Here is a 15,489-nt window from a genome sequence, read left to right as displayed (position 1 = left end):
CGTTTACCGAGGTATCTACTAAGCAATTAAGCCAACTCCGCATGGTCTGATCCTCAACATTGACGTCGCTCACTGTGTCTTCTTTTCTCGTATCAGTCTTATGGGCTTTATGATGAATGTGGATGGGTGGAACGATAAGTCAACCCTGGTCAGGAATCTCCAATCAAGTTGCGACGAATATGGCGGCACGAAGGAATCGAGGTATTTTGCACAGGTGAACAAGAAGATCCAGGGTCTTCGAGTAGCACCCAACTACGAGGGTTGCCCTTTCAAGATGAAGACATTCCGTTGTGTCATTCGATAATGTGGTCACCTCACTTTTGATATTACTCTCTGTTGCTTAGAGCATCAGCCAAAATTGACCCTTGATCTTCACCCCCTATAGGCACCTACCGTGCTGGTGAGCATCCGGCTTGAATTTTGCTGTGTTTTTCTTGTCCTGCACTAGTAGCTTCTCGGCAATTAGATCAGGTTGGACCCGTAGAAGCGCTCTATTTATATTAGCAGGTGAGATAATTACAACACCGGAGATTACGAACCTTGTATAGCACTGCTGGGACAGTGACAGCAATTGAATCGCGGTTCGCAGCCGGGCCATATGCCGTTCTAGTTTCCCCCTCTGTATTACCACTTTTGCGGCAGCATAAGATTTTCATAGGCGACTGGAGGAGTTGATGTCACTGGCAAGCTCATTCGCCAGTGCTTGTAGGCACGTGGCGGCTTCTCTGCTAAATTCCAGACTTTGCATGGCATGTTTATTCCCCGTTAGGGCGAATGCGAAAGCCTCTTGTAATACAACTTCCTCTATTTCCGCGGGAGCCAGTCCAAACAGTTCAAAATCCTTTAGGAGTTATTTGAGGTCACTGGGTGCATCACCAAACTGGCTCCAGCAATCCTTGATTGTGATTATAGATTCCGTGACTTGGACGACAACGGTTGCGAATGTGATGGCGCTCGAAACCACACCAACCACTTCCGCCATTGCGATAAAGAAGCAGGTCAGACAGATTCAAGAAGGCAAACTTGGGATCCGATTGAGTTCTTATCAATATCGAAGGTGAATGCCGTGTGTTGCTGCGCCTCATGCACCCCTCCTTGTTTGGAGCCTCACTGGGAATACGCTAATCAAGTACTATTTCCAGTAACATCATATTCAACACAGCTCTTATTTGTTTATTTCAAGAGATAGCGGACCTAACGGGCTTAGATAAAAGTGGAGTATCGTAAAGCCAAGAAGTAAACGAAATATCTGGATGGAACGTACTATAGCGTGCTTCTAAATTGAATAAATAAAACAGATGTAGGAATCAAACTGTGCAGACGAACAAGGCACAACAACCAGGTTGGGGGGTGATGGGCGATGAACCTTCTCGAGGTTCACATCGGCCCTTTAGAACACCATGCCCTTGACCTGAGCAACCTTCTTCAGGTCGATGTTCTTGATCATGATAGTCCACGCAAACGCTAGGACCATCACACCCAATCCAGCAGAAAGCATCCTAACTTGCGTGTAGCCGTACGCTTTCTGGATGGCCGCTCTCATCTGAGTACCGGGAGGGTAGCTCAACTGCGTCTCGAGATCTTCGTAAATCATCGCCAAATCTGTCAAGTCTGGCAGATACCATGTGAGGGCCTTCTTGTATGTGTTGTTCCAAATTGCCATGGAGATAGTAAGACCTGCCGAATCTCCGATTGTCCCGACCACATTGAGCAAGGCAAGGGCCGTAGCGACATGCTGGTGATCAACAGCAGCGAGGATAGACAGCTGCTGGACGATGATGAAAATCGACCCGCCAATTGAGATGAAGATTTGACACATAACCTGGTAACCGACACTCTGGCCGGGACGGCGGAAGTAGATCATCAAACCCTGGGCAAAGATGTATAGAGGAACAGAAATATAAAGAAGCCACTTGAAGCGACCGGTCTTTCGGATCGCCCATCCAACGAAGAACAAAAGTATACCAGAAACTACATCAAATGTATTGGTGATATACCCAGCTTCAGCAATAGTGAGATCATTAACCACTTGAAGGAAGTTCGAGAAGTAGTTGTTCCAGCAATAGTTTGAAAGCTGGTACGTGGCATCCAAGAGACATGCACCGACGACGGTTCGGTTGGTGAGGAAAGAGTAGGGGAGTAAAGGCGTGGGGGCGATGTACCTCTCGTAGAAAGCAAAGAAGAAGAGCATGGAGAATCCAACGACAATCATAGCAATAATATAATCTGTGCCCCAGCCGTTAGGAGCCTCGCTAGCAATGTCAAATGGGAGTTCAAATAGGACAAGTCCCGCAGTAAAGATGAAGACTCCGATTACTGTATGGAACATTAGTTTTCTGTATAGGAATCAATTGGTAGTTTGAAATACTCACAATCGAACTCGAGCGTCCAAAACCAGACACTTTCAAAGAACGATCGTCCGCTGTTCTCTCTGATAACCACAGCATTTCCCTTTTTGGCTTTTGTCAGATTGAACTTCAGGACGAAGAACAACGGAGCAGCCACGATAGGGAAGATGATGGCGAAAGTACCATAAGCCCATCTCCAGCCAGTATGAGCGTAGAATAGATTCGCCACCTTTGGTCCAGCAAAGGCCGTAATAATGTATGGAGAAGACGTGAAAGCGTATGCAAGAGCTCGGTTTCTCAACTGCGAGAGATCGGCGGTGATAACATCCACAGCGAATTGCATGCCTCCAAAGCCGATGTAGTAGAACACCTGCATTCCCTATTAGCGTCTGCTCTATAATTCATGGATATTCCCGAGATCGCTTACATTAGCGGCACAATAGACAGGGAAACTATTGCAAGAGGCCATAAGAACGAGGCCTACGGTGGCGCAAATGGACATTACCAGGAACCCCTCGGCTCGACCCCAAGTGTCCATCATCTTGGCCACTGGAAGGAAGACGGCAGCGGAGAAAGCATCCGCAATAGCGGTAGGAAGACCAGATAAGGAGTGTTGTTGAAAAGAGCTAGCCACATAAGTGCTCAAGCTGCCATCAATTGACGATATCCAGGCGTACGTGAAGTAAAGGAACCACATACTATTGAAGTGTAAGACTAGAGATGGAACAGAAGAGGGGGTAAATTGACTTACTTGATGAAAACGAAGATCAAGGAGACTTTCGACCAGGTCTGAGTTACGGCCTCAACTTCCTGGATACCATGTTGAAGCTCTTCATAGGGCACACCTGGTAACTCGGCACCATTGCTTGGAAGTGTTTCCTCGGGATGGGTGATTGGCCCATCTGTCTTCTCTGCCTCTACCGTGTTCCTGTCGATGTCTACCGAAGAACTTGCAGCCTCGTCACTGTCGAGCTTCATTCGATGAAAGACCGACCGGGCCCTTTGCATCAACGGACGAAGCGTCATGACGATAGATATAAACACGAACTTACGAGGACTCAAACAGGTTGAAGGGTCCCAAAAGTATTTTGGACCCGGAGGAGAAGGCAAGTAAAATATAAGATAAAACGTGCGGAATTTCCACATAAAACACCGAAGTCGGCACATTGGCTAGCGATGTTTTGAACGATCATATGTGGGCCAAACAGACAATCCTTTCCCTCTATATCAAAGAGTGTTACAACATGCGCGGTATACATCTAAAGTAGTCCAAACATATTCGTTCAGGCCGTGGGCCCTAACCCCACTGGGCCCAGGGACAAGGCGTCAGCGTGTGACAAGATCTAATCAGATCGCCGGTGGCTTAAAGATCATTACCATATCCAGTTACCCTCATTGAGACTCCACACTGGGTCCATTCGCTTCCGACGTTGATTCAAGCTTCATGTGGATGCTTGGAAATTTATTATGGAACCTTGGCATTACGGGCCAACAATGCTCTCTCCAGCAGTCGGAAAACGCGCATTGAAATCAAATCATGGAAAAATTATCAGATTTGCCAAGCTTTCGGACTTGATTACTTTTATTATCCACATTGCGAAGGTTTGATACCATACTACATGTGCTACTTTACGTACTGTATTATTACTACTATCTGTAGAGACTACATATATAACCGATTCCATGTTGGTCCCTAGAGTCTAGCATCCGGCGAGCCCTTTGCTTCTTTTCCTGCGACTAAATAATGGAGTATCATGCAATAAGTAACTGACCATAGAGCAGACGCTAACGTGGCTAATCTAAGAGGAGGAATGACTTCGATATGTGGGTGGAACAACATAGATAGACCCAATTAGGAGTCAGAATGCTATCGAATGTCCGTTCTAATATCTCCTTCTGAAGGAGAAGCGCACCTTGACGGGCGACATTGTCGATTCCAGTTACCACTACATTACGAACTGGATTATCACCCAATTCACACCTTCAATCTGACATTGCGAACCCCTCGTATATGTATCGTGTGGCCTAGGCAAGTTTGTTTATTGATGCTACGAGACAAGACTATTCTCTATGTGTGCGAACGCCTGAAGTAGACAATGCCCCCCGTGGACGCGAACAAGCATGACTAAACGTAACATGCCCGCCGCACTTTTGTATCCGTACTAGTGGTCACATGTTATCCCGGGTATTGTTGTATAGCTACCTAAAACCCATGCGATTTTCTGTCTGACGTCACTGTCTTTAAAAACAAGCTGTCTCGACACCTACAAAACAAAAACTGGAAAAAAAAAGAAACTTCTTGCTTGAATCATGTCTCTACATCTTGTCACACCATGGGCAACACACGTCGGGAGTCAGCTTTGACCAAGTCCATTCAGTCTGGCTTGCTACGCGAACCAGACAAGTGCAAGAAGACAGCCTGGCGTCGATTTCTTGCTTTCTTCACTGTGCGACGAATTAGACTCGTTCGATATGAGCTGGAATTATTTGTACGGCTACGAAAGGAGATCTGGAAGTTTGATGAAGATGAATATAAGGCGAGCTTCCGCACGAGCGGCCAGCCCCCTCTGAAAATGATCGGGGACATGGGATACTCTGGTTCTGTGAGTGATCCTCGTTACAACTGCAAAGAGATAATACTCACTAACTGTTCATTATGGTAGACATTCTTCAGCAGTCTCGATGGCCACTTCGTCATCAAGAGCCTCCCCCGTCGTTTCGAGCATACCTTTTTCCAGGCAGACCTCCTCGAGCCATACTATTATTACATGCGAGATCACCCAGACTCGGTCTTGGTATGGATCACGGACTATGTCCTCTCTCCCTATGTGACTCTTGGTACTCTCTTTGGATGCACGCCAGCCCACCATATTGTCATGGAGAACATCCTACTCGGCAAAGACGAGGACCCCAACGGCGGACAGTGGGAAACCTACGATCTCAAGCCCATCGACTACTTCTATCCCGAGCGTGATCTTATCCCCGAACCTCTTGTTAGTGAAGAAACGCTGAACAAACTGGCGGATACCTTCAACGACAAGCTCCATCTGTGGAAAAGGGACCATGACGCTTTTATGCAATCTTTGGAAGCCGATACAAAGTTCTTGGGAGAAGCTAATGCCGTTGACTACTCTCTGTTCTTGGTCAGAATGCCAGCTTCTTCAAAACCCACCATTCTAGGGCGACACAGTCCCTGGAGAGAAGGTCTCCCGTCTGCTGATGGAAAGTGGAAGTATCGGGCTGTGATCCTCGATTTTTTCTGGGCGCGTCACAAATTCCACGCACAAGCATTGTCCGGGGCCGTGCAAACGTTCAATGTTGTGGGTCGCAAAGGTCCAATGTCTATTACGACGACGGCTGGTGAGTACCGTGAGAAGTTTCTGACGATGGTTAGGGAAATGATTCAAGTTCAACAATGATATCCTACGCGGCAGCTTGTTCTTGACGTGTTCAGCACATACTTCCAATTTGTACGTAAATGCGATGTGATATTTTCAAAGCTTTACTTCGTCTTCTCAAATTTTCCTTATCATGTCCATCGGTGAGATCTGGGAGACTGGACATAAGCACCGATAAATGCTTCAGTCCAACAAAGGTGGTAAGTAAGATATCCCAGGGAGCCTTCGACTACTTTTGGGGTGGTTTATAAGCTTCTATGTATATAAAAATGAGGCTTTTTCTCCTATACAAATGTATGTATCTCCATTTTAAAGTGGTTTAATTTCGGCCCGGAATAACTGAGGCCGGTAGTCTATATTAAAACTTGCGATCCTAAGCGTGAATGATAAAGGCAAAATAAGGGCTTAGCCGTAGTTTGCGACGGAAAAGTAATAGGGGGCTAATGGGGCAATCAGCGAGCTCGATCGGGCGGGCCAAATTGTAGGCGCGCAGCGATAAGTGTAAAATGGTGTGGATAACCAGAAGACGCAAACGGATAAGGCGGGGAGCGTAACTTTCCCCTCCCGACAATCTGGTCCACTCGACTCGATAATCATTTTGAATCACTTCAAATCATGGCAAATACAGAGAATGAATGGGAATTGGAGGAGGGGATTCCTCAGGTTGGGGATCCCTTCATCCAACAATATTTGAAAGGACGCGATGCTTTAATTATGGAAGAGCGAAAGCGACGTCATGGTATTCCCCACTTGAATTAAGTACGAAAATCCCATCTCTAACTTTCTTTCGTAGATGCAAATCTGCGCAAATCACTATCACCTATCGCTGCCCGCGCAACAAAGATAGTGTCGCAGATCCGAGCTCAGGAACAGAATGAGCTATGGTCAAGTGGATTGGACGAAGTTGCGGCCCACCAGGCGGATGAGATCCTCTACCCCGGTGTCATGTTTAACCTCGCCAAAGGCCGCATGGAGAACACCAAACTATGGAAAATCGTGGAGAAGATGCCAAAGGGGTCCCTTCTACATGCCCACATGGACGCCATGTTCGACATCAACTTCCTAATTGACCAGGCATTCTCCACGCCCGGCATACACATGTTAGCGCCGAAGCCGTTGATCACAGTCCATGATTACGAAAACGCGCCCGTGCTTTTTCAGTATTCTTCGCAGCCTTTAGAAGCATCAGAGGACAAGCCAAGTATTTGGTCGGAGACATACGAGCCCTCGTCGTTGATCTCGATCCAGAAGGCCGCCTCCTCTTTCCCCAACGGGGGAGAGAAGGGTTTCCGGGAATGGTTGCACACCCGGTGTGTCCTTATGCCGGAGCATTCGTATCACCACCACCACGGGGTAGACGCAATTTGGTCTATCTTCACAAAGACTTTCCCCATTGTCGACTCTCTCTTGATGTATGAGCCTATCTTCCGTGCCTGTCTCCACCGCTTGCTCGCACAGCTTGCGGAGGATGGAATTCGATACGTCGAGTTCCGCATTGGATTTGTCTTCCAATTTAGGAAAGAGGGAAACGACAAGCCCGAGGAAGACCACTTCGAGTGGTGTCGTGTGGTGGAAGATGTCGTGTCTCAGTTCAAACAAACAGATGCAGGGAAGGACTTCTACGATCCTCGCATTATTTGGACTACGCTCCGGTGGTTTGGCAATGAGGCCATTGTCAATAGCATGAAGCAGTGCATCGAAACAAAGCTGGAGTTCCCTAATCTGATCAGTGGGTTTGATGTTGTTGGCCAAGAGGATAACGGGAGGCCGCTAGTCGACCTTGTCCCAGTGCTTTTTTGGTTCCGAAAGCAATGCGCGGAAGAAGAAGTCGATATTCCCTTCTTTTTCCACGCTGGAGAATGTCTCGGCGACGGTGATGCGACAGACCACAACCTCTTCGATGCCATCCTTCTTGGCACTCGACGAATTGGCCATGCGTTCTCGCTTTACAAGCATCCTCTGCTCATCGATTTAGTGAAGGAGAAGAAGATCCTTGTTGAATGCTGTCCAATCTCGAACGAAGTGCTTCGCCTTGCTAGCTCTATCAAATCCCATCCTTTGCCCGCCCTATTGTCCAGAGGCGTGCCCGTTTCGCTGTGCAACGACGACCCCGCAATTCTTGGCCACGGAAGGAATGGATTGACGCACGATTTCTGGCAGGCTTTGCAGGGACTCGAAAATGTGGATTTGGTCGGCCTATCAATGATGGCCCAGAACTCCATCCGGTGGAGCTGCTATGAAGACCAGTCGACCGCCGAGTGGAAGGCTGGCATTCAGAACGGGGTAATGGGGACGGGTCTGAAAGCAGAACGTCTGCAGGCTTTCGCTTCGGATTTTGAGAAATTCTGCGAGTGGGTTGTGCTGGAGTTCGCTGAATACGATACTGGGGATGATTGAAGTACCATCATGTTGATCACCATATACGAGTCACATACATAGTCGCCTAGCACGAACAAGCATGAAAGCACAAAAGCCCTCTTCAGTAATAGTCCAACTGGTGTAGACCAATTTTTGTAATCATTGAAGTATTTGAAACATGTCACGAGTCAATGAGCAGATAATTGGTCAAATCTGCTGTCAATCGGTGAGTTGGCACGTCGGCGCCTGACTCGGCTTATCGCGCCTTTATCAGGTGCCCGGAACGTCATTGTTAAACATCCCCCCTTCACACCTTCCCCATCCACTCCGCTTTGTCGGGGCTGGCTGCTTTATTGTCTTCGTTAACCTATTTTCGATGATACGAGTCAACATATGAACGAGCCCTGTCCCGGCTCTCAGTCACGATGGCGTCGTACTTTATGCCGTCGTTCTTCCAGAAGCGGCTCCTCAAATACGCCCTGTCTCGCCTGGGCCTGGTGGACACAGAGGCTTTGGATCCAGATAACCTAGGCATCCGCTGGGGACAACGTTCTACCATCGAGTTGAGGGATATTGGCCTCAGATTAGAGGTGAGTGGGTGCAGTGACCCTCCGCAGGTGGCGGGGCGGCTTTCATGATCACCGAACACGCGACTATAGAGCAGTGCGGGCTGACTGTTTACATCGCGACATAGAAACTATCGACTCTACTCAATCTTCCTCCGTCGTGCGAGCTGCTCAGCGCCCGAGTTCAGCTTCTTCGAATCACCCTTCCTGCCGATTTCCACAATAGTGGGATCCTGTGTGAGGCAAACGGCATCGACGTACATATTCGGTTATTGTCAGACGAGTCGAAGAAGGGGCAACATGTAAAAAGGGAAAGCGAAAAATATGACTATTCGGCGGTGCCCACACCGTCTGGTCTTGCGGAGTCATTCCTTGAGTCTGAGCCAAAGGAGGAAAGGGAAGAGCTGCAGGCTGCAATAGCGTCACAGTCGCAGGTCCTGCCCCAAGACCCATTAGCCTGGTCTACCGATGACGATAACGAGCTCGGCCTTGGGAGTGAGACTCTATCACTGCCGAGCTTTGTGGCCGGGTTCCTAAAAGGCGTTGTGGACCGACTCCAACTCAAGATAACAGATGCAGTTGTGCGAGTGGATATGGAGTTGAAGCAAGATGGGACGTCGAAACGGCAACCTGAACATAAGCCGGATCTTGTTGCGGGGCTGTTGAGCGTCGGGGAGATTGATGTACACGGAGTATCCGAGAAAACCGTTGGCCCGGAGGAGAGTCTTCCTTTCCGAGAAGGGAAGCGACTCATATCAATCGCAGATATCAATTTTGGGTTGCTTTCGGATCCATCGGTGTTCTCGAACTACTCTCGCTTCGCTCCCCCAGCATCCCCGACGACCACTATGCGGTCAAAAGGGAGCCAACCGTCGAGCAGAGCGCCATCACCCTCCCCATTGGATCGCTCTGACGAAGAACCCCTTGCTATGACCCAATCAACTATTTTCGAGCCGCCGCAAGCTTTTGGCCATTCCAGTACCACCACAGACCGGTTAGAGGCATCTGCATTTTCCGATGGTCGATTCTCAGACGCCGACTCTGAGTCAGGTAGTCACCGTGGTGGATATATGGAGGATTCTCAAATATTTGGAGATGACCCCTTCCAGGACAACCCGGGGTACTTAGACTCGGTTATTGACACACAATTCGATGATTTTGATGATGAGCAGTCGCCGGTAATACATCCCGAAGAAGGCAGAGGGGCCGGGAGCGAATGGAGGAGCCACTTATCTCATGGCACACGAAGCTTGCATCAGAGCCAACAGGGCGAATCCTCTGATGGGCCCTTGGTCCCCTCTGGCAGCTATCATGTATCCCAAACTCACGACACACATCACAGCCAAATCGGCTCTGAAATTGACGAAATAACGCAAACCACACAGCATTACGATGATTACGAAAATGAACATAACGAAATTTCAGAATTGAGCGTATCATCCCATCCTCCTAGTACATCTCCTCCGCGTCCAGAGCCCGAGAGAACGAGCTTAGGAGAAGAAACATCGAATGCTGATCTCGACGAGTCCAAACTTTTCTCCCACGATGAAGCGCAAAGCCTTTACATGAGCGCTACCAGCCAGGGTGTGAGTGGGAGCTTCATGCCACAAATGCCAGGTGGGTGGGGCTCGTTTGACAGTGCACCGGGTGCACATGGTGACCGATCTAAAGTCATCGCACCTATTGATCCGGCCCACTCTGCCCATGATCAAGGTGAAGCGGATTCAAGATGCACAGCCCCATCAGAAGACAATGTCACTGAACAGCATGATTTGGATGACCAAGCCCAATCTCAGACATTGCACAAGGACAGAACCTCAACTCCATCATCTTCTGGGTTGCACAAAATCAATGAAATGAGAAAATCTGTGCTTACCGTTGACAAGATTTTGCTGTGGCTCCCACCTGCTGCTTCCGAAGAAGAAGAAGAAGAAGAACGAGTGTCCGCCGAACCGTCGCCTGTGCTACAAAAAGGGAACGTAGGCAGTGACCTAAATGAATCGACTGCCAGCTTTGCGGAATCCGCACCCGAAGAAAGTCTACTTGCCTCCAGAGCGTACAAATCTACAAGGTTCGGAAGAGACTTTTCTGAGGCACGGGCTCAGCCAAGTGCTGGGACTGGACTGCCTGAAATTGCTGTGGAAGTGTTCTCTGTCTCCGTGCATTTCGATATTGCAACTGGTTGGCTTCTAACCAAGATAGGACAAAAGTTGTCTCACACTCTCGGTACGGCTGAAAGAGATCCGTCTGAGAAGCAGTCGCGAAAGGACCAGCCTGCGCGCACACCACCTGTTCATCTTGTCGTCCATGCACTTTCAATAAAATTCATCGAACGTGTTTCGGGGCATGTATATTCGTCTGACAATAGTGGCTCGCCTTTGTCTCCTCCCTACAGCATGGAAGACGTGATTCTTCGCCTTAATCTATCTGGTTTGAATGCTCGCCTTTCAGCTCAAAGTACAACTACCAAGCTGAATTTTGATGTATCCAAGTTTGCATTCGGCTTCGCCTCCGAGGACATCATATTCTTTGATGAAAGATTGAAGATGCGTGAATCTACGCGTGATGTTTTAGCCCCTTCCCAAGGTGATATTTCTATCTCTTTGGTCAAATCGGCAGATCTAGCAAAGGTTGACATCTCCACGCTGCCTCTCCATATCAATCTCAATATACAGCGCCTAGAAGAGGCCCTAGGCTGGATGGGTGGCCTGAGCACCATTCTCGAACTTGGTGGTTCCATGTCGTCCGTGTCAACAGTCAAAGGCTCCCCTCCACTTTCCAAACAGCGCCCCCGCGGTGTGCATTTTGAGACACCTGCCCCAGGTGTTCACATGCCAAAGGGCACGTCAGCCTTATGGAAAGTAAATGCCCGAGTCGGTGCCATCCTGTTGGATGTTACTGGTGAAACTCACAGTCTTCAACTTACTACGACCGCCGTCAAAATCGTCAGCAGGTTTGAAGGGATTGGTATCCAAATAGACAAGGCCAAAATGATTGGGCCACTTTCAATTAATGACACATCATCTGATAGCCCCGCCAAAGTCACGCTGAACAACATCCGCCTTGAATTCCTCTTTGCCCCGAAGGAGGTTGATCTCGATCGTCTACTAACATTGATTACTCCGTCCCAGGACAAATTTGATGTGGAAGATGATATCATGTTAGACACACTGTTGCGCCAGCGACGACAAGGATCTGTTCTTCGCATGACAGTGGGACGCTTGGAAACGTCCATCTCAGATACCGGTGGGTTGGAGCCTCTCTCGTCTCTTGCTGTGGAGTTGAGTCGGCTTTCCAATGTCACCAAGTATTTGCCGGAAGATGATCGCCCTGGTATTCTTACTTTGATACTGGTCCGTGATTTCCAAGGAGACGTACACGTTGGTGGAGAAGCTGGGGACATCGAAAGTCGACTTACCAGTGTTGAAGTTGCACACATCACCATGCCTTCACTCACTGCGGCCCATATTGGAACCATGACCGTTAGGCGCAATAACAACGAAGAGCTGGTGGGGCATGCCCTGTGGCCCCCGAACAAGTATCAGGACCCAGACTCGTCTTATCCACCGGTCCTCATGGCTCGTTTCATACCCGACGAGATGGATCCTACCTACAAGATCAAACTTCACAACCTCCTTGTCGAGTACACGGTACCATCAGTGACGGCCTTCCTTGGATTGGGTGGCGACAAGATGAGCGGAGATTTGGCAAGTAGTATGGTCAACTCTATCGCCAATCTTGCAGAGCACTCAATGTCATCACCTTCGATGACAGGACGATCGATGTCGAATGAATCCAGCTCCTCGACAAAGCCAATTAAACTGTCAGTTGTGTTTAGGGATTGTGTTTTTGGTCTCAATCCTCGAAATTCCCCCGCGAAAGGCCTTGCAGTCCTCACCAACGCCAAGTTTGGAGGAACTATTCATGGAGACGAATCTGCAGAAGCATCATTGGATGTTAGGAAAGCCTCGCTCATGATTATCGACGATGTGTACCATGAGAGTGCTTATAACCTGCACCAGCGAGGCTCAGTCGTTCCCCAAGACACCCAAGCTCAAGCGTATATCGATAAAGGCTACGTTCCTGTCTCTTCCATCTCGTCGGCAACTGCTGGTGTCAAGCTCACCAGCGCTGAGGATGGTACAAAGTCTTTGGACGTAGAGCTCAGAGATGAGCTGTTGATCCTCGAGACCTGCGCGGATTCTACTCAAACTCTTATTAGCATCATGAATGGGCTTCAGCCTCCACCTCCACCAAACGTCAATGTCAAATATCGAACAGAGGTTATGCCCATCCAAGATATGTTCGCCTCGTTCACTGGGGACGCATTTGCCGCCGATCCCCCTCTTCCCCATGATAATGATATGACAACTATCTCGGAAGGATCATCCAGGGAAGGTCAGTTAACCGACGAGCTTGAATATGTCAGCGATTTCTATCCTGTGAAGGGTGGCCTCGGTGGTGCGGGAATTGAGGCCATAGACACGGATTCCAATGACCTGCTGGACAGCTTCCATTCCCAATACCAAATATCTTCCAGTATGACGGAATTGGATTTCCAGGGGGACCATTTTGCAAAGAAATCAGCTGTGGGCGGAACCGCTCATCGGTGGGACTCCACCCGGAACACCTACGGGTTCGCCAACGACACGAAGCTCGAGCGGAGTCCTTTGCGTGTGCGTATGCGAGACGTACATTTCATCTGGAATCTGTTTGATGGATATGACTGGCAGCGCACCCGTGATACAATATCCAAGGCTGTCAAAGATGTGGAAACCAAGGCCACAGAACGCCGTTCCAGGCGGTCAAGAGTGTCGCCTTCGGCGGAAGATGAAGAGGAGTCTGTCATCGGCGATTTCCTCTTCAATTCCATTTACATCGGTATTCCAGCCAACAAGGATCCACGGGAGCTCCACCGCGAGATCAATCATGACATCGACGATTTCACCAGCGAGACTGGGAGCTATGCAACAACCACTACTGTGACTGGGGCTGGAAGTCGCCAGGGCCGGCCAACCTCTAAGAGGGAGAAGAAGTTACGCTTGCATCGGAGCAAACACCACAAAATGACGTTTGAGTTGAAGGGTGTCTCTGCCGATCTGATTATCTTCCCACCGGGCTCAGAAGAGACTCAGAGTTCGTTGGATGTGCGGGTCAAAGACTTGGAGATCTATGACCACGTTCCGACGTCGACATGGAAGAAGTTCGCAACCTACATGCATGAGGCTGGCGAAAAGGAGAGCGGGACGAGCATGGTCCACCTTGAGATTCTGACTGTAAAGCCTGTGCCTGAGCTAGCTGCATCTGAGATTGTTCTCAAGGTTTGTTATGCAATAATCAATTACTCGAATCAGTTTCTAACCTGACTCATAGGCCACTATTCTACCCCTCCGGTTGCATGTTGACCAAGATGCGCTCGACTTCATGAGTCGGTTCTTTGAGTTTAGAGATGAGACCGCCCAACCGTCTGATACCCCGGGCGATGTTCCATTTTTGCAGCGGGTAGAGATAAACGCCGTGCAAGTCAAACTAGACTTCAAGCCTAAGCGGGTCGACTACGCAGGACTCCGGTCCGGCCGCACAACCGAGTTCATGAACTTTTTCGTTCTGGATGGCGCCGACATGGTGCTACGACATGTGATCATCTACGGAGTGTCTGGATTCGACCGAATGGGCCAAACTCTTAACGACATCTGGATGCCAGATGTCAAGCAGAACCAGCTGCCCAGCGTGCTCGCTGGTCTAGCTCCGATCCGTTCCCTAGTCAACGTTGGCGGCGGCGTGCGCGACCTGGTCGTCGTCCCAATGCGCGAGTACAGAAAGGATGGCCGAATCGTGCGCAGCATCCAAAAGGGCGCGTTAGCCTTCGCCAAGACAACCTCTAACGAGCTGGTCAAACTCGGCGCAAAACTCGCCATCGGCACACAAACCGTCCTCCAAGGCGCGGAGGACCTACTGACCACCCCCAACGCCCCAGCCTTCGAAGAAGATTCCCTCGACGAAGATGAAGCCAAGAAGATCTCGCTGTACGCTGACCAGCCGGTTGGGGTGGTACAGGGACTGCGGGGGGGCGTTCAGTGGTCTCGAGCGTGATCTGCTCTTGGCTCGCGACGCGATCGTCGCCGTACCCGGTGAGGTGGTCGAGAGTGGGAGTGCCAAGGCCGCCGCAAAGGCAGTCTGGAAACGTGCGCCGACAGTCATCCTCCGACCCGCCATCGGGGTGTCCAAGGCTGTGGGACAGACTCTACTTGGTGCGGGGAATACCCTTGACCCGAGCAACCGGCGAAAGATGGAAGATGTAAGTGGTTTCCGACAAACCCTATTTTGGTGCCAGTGACTGACTCAGAGTTTAGAAGTATAAGCGGTACTGAGAGTAAGGTACACGAGGCCAGTTCTTGGCTTGGGGTCTATGAGTGGTTTGGCCCTTGCATACTCCGTACATACGTGCATAGTCGATGGTCCCTTTTCGTTTTCGTTTTCATTTTCATTTTCATTATCAGACTTCAGTTTTGCTTTTTCTCATTGCTCCACCAGTTCGATACCACATCACCGCATTACAATCTCAAATTGCTCTTTCCCTTTCACTTCGATACTTCAAGTCTTTTTTAGTTTTAGGCATGATGTGGGAGTCCTCAGTTTGTTCAATAAAGGATCGAGATCTCGATCCAGATCTATTTCTACGGATCCACCAAGAACCAGAAGAAGACAGAAAAGGCCATGTCGATCCCGGCTCCTATATCGGACAACGCGGTAGCATCCGAGTATACTCCTTCGGGAAGTTGCCACGCATTTGGGGAGACTGTACTACCAGTAGAGGCC

The 15,489-nt window shown here is 49.3% G+C and overlaps 6 protein-coding genes across 6 annotated transcripts; 3 read left to right on the top strand and 3 right to left on the bottom strand.

The window, feature by feature from the left end:
- Positions 1-163: 163 nt before the first annotated feature.
- N7489_011764 (uncharacterized protein) lies at positions 164-598 on the bottom strand (the record flags this gene model as incomplete). Its single annotated transcript, XM_056717513.1, has 3 exons — positions 164-333; positions 394-491; positions 540-598. 3 exons carry the CDS (start codon positions 596-598, stop codon positions 164-166), a joined length of 327 nt encoding a protein of 108 aa, XP_056565135.1.
- A 54-nt stretch (positions 599-652) lies between these two features.
- On the bottom strand, positions 653-982 carry N7489_011763 (uncharacterized protein; the record flags this gene model as incomplete). Its single annotated transcript, XM_056717512.1, has 2 exons — positions 653-804; positions 865-982. 2 exons carry the CDS (start codon positions 980-982, stop codon positions 653-655), a joined length of 270 nt encoding a protein of 89 aa, XP_056565134.1.
- A 408-nt stretch (positions 983-1,390) lies between these two features.
- Positions 1,391-3,374, bottom strand: N7489_011762 (uncharacterized protein; the record flags this gene model as incomplete). Its single annotated transcript, XM_056717511.1, has 4 exons — positions 1,391-2,316; positions 2,373-2,718; positions 2,776-3,046; positions 3,100-3,374. 4 exons carry the CDS (start codon positions 3,372-3,374, stop codon positions 1,391-1,393), a joined length of 1,818 nt encoding a protein of 605 aa, XP_056565133.1.
- Positions 3,375-4,681: 1,307 nt separating this feature from the next.
- On the top strand, positions 4,682-5,767 carry N7489_011761 (phosphatidylinositol phosphate kinase family protein; the record flags this gene model as incomplete). Its single annotated transcript, XM_056717510.1, has 2 exons — positions 4,682-4,951; positions 5,012-5,767. The coding sequence occupies 2 exons, from the start codon at positions 4,682-4,684 to the stop codon at positions 5,765-5,767; spliced, it is 1,026 nt and encodes a 341-aa protein (XP_056565132.1).
- Positions 5,768-6,361: 594 nt separating this feature from the next.
- N7489_011760 (putative CECR1 family adenosine deaminase) lies at positions 6,362-8,143 on the top strand (the record flags this gene model as incomplete). Its single annotated transcript, XM_056717509.1, has 2 exons — positions 6,362-6,485; positions 6,540-8,143. The coding sequence occupies 2 exons, from the start codon at positions 6,362-6,364 to the stop codon at positions 8,141-8,143; spliced, it is 1,728 nt and encodes a 575-aa protein (XP_056565131.1).
- Positions 8,144-8,529: 386 nt separating this feature from the next.
- On the top strand, positions 8,530-15,041 carry atg2 (uncharacterized protein; the record flags this gene model as incomplete). The annotated part of the gene is made up of 5 exons (XM_056717508.1): positions 8,530-8,694; positions 8,799-13,991; positions 14,044-14,696; positions 14,749-14,968; positions 15,024-15,041. The coding sequence occupies 5 exons, from the start codon at positions 8,530-8,532 to the stop codon at positions 15,039-15,041; spliced, it is 6,249 nt and encodes a 2,082-aa protein (XP_056565130.1).
- Between the last annotated feature and the right edge of the window lie 448 nt (positions 15,042-15,489).

The sequence above is a fragment of the Penicillium chrysogenum genome (assembly GCF_028827035.1).
Source record: "Penicillium chrysogenum strain IBT 35668 chromosome Unknown utg000005l_segment0_segment0, whole genome shotgun sequence".
Taxonomy (NCBI): Eukaryota; Fungi; Ascomycota; class Eurotiomycetes; order Eurotiales; family Aspergillaceae; genus Penicillium; species Penicillium chrysogenum.
The sequence above is the reverse complement of the archived record's forward strand: the minus strand, read 5'-3'. Positions and strand labels throughout refer to the sequence as shown.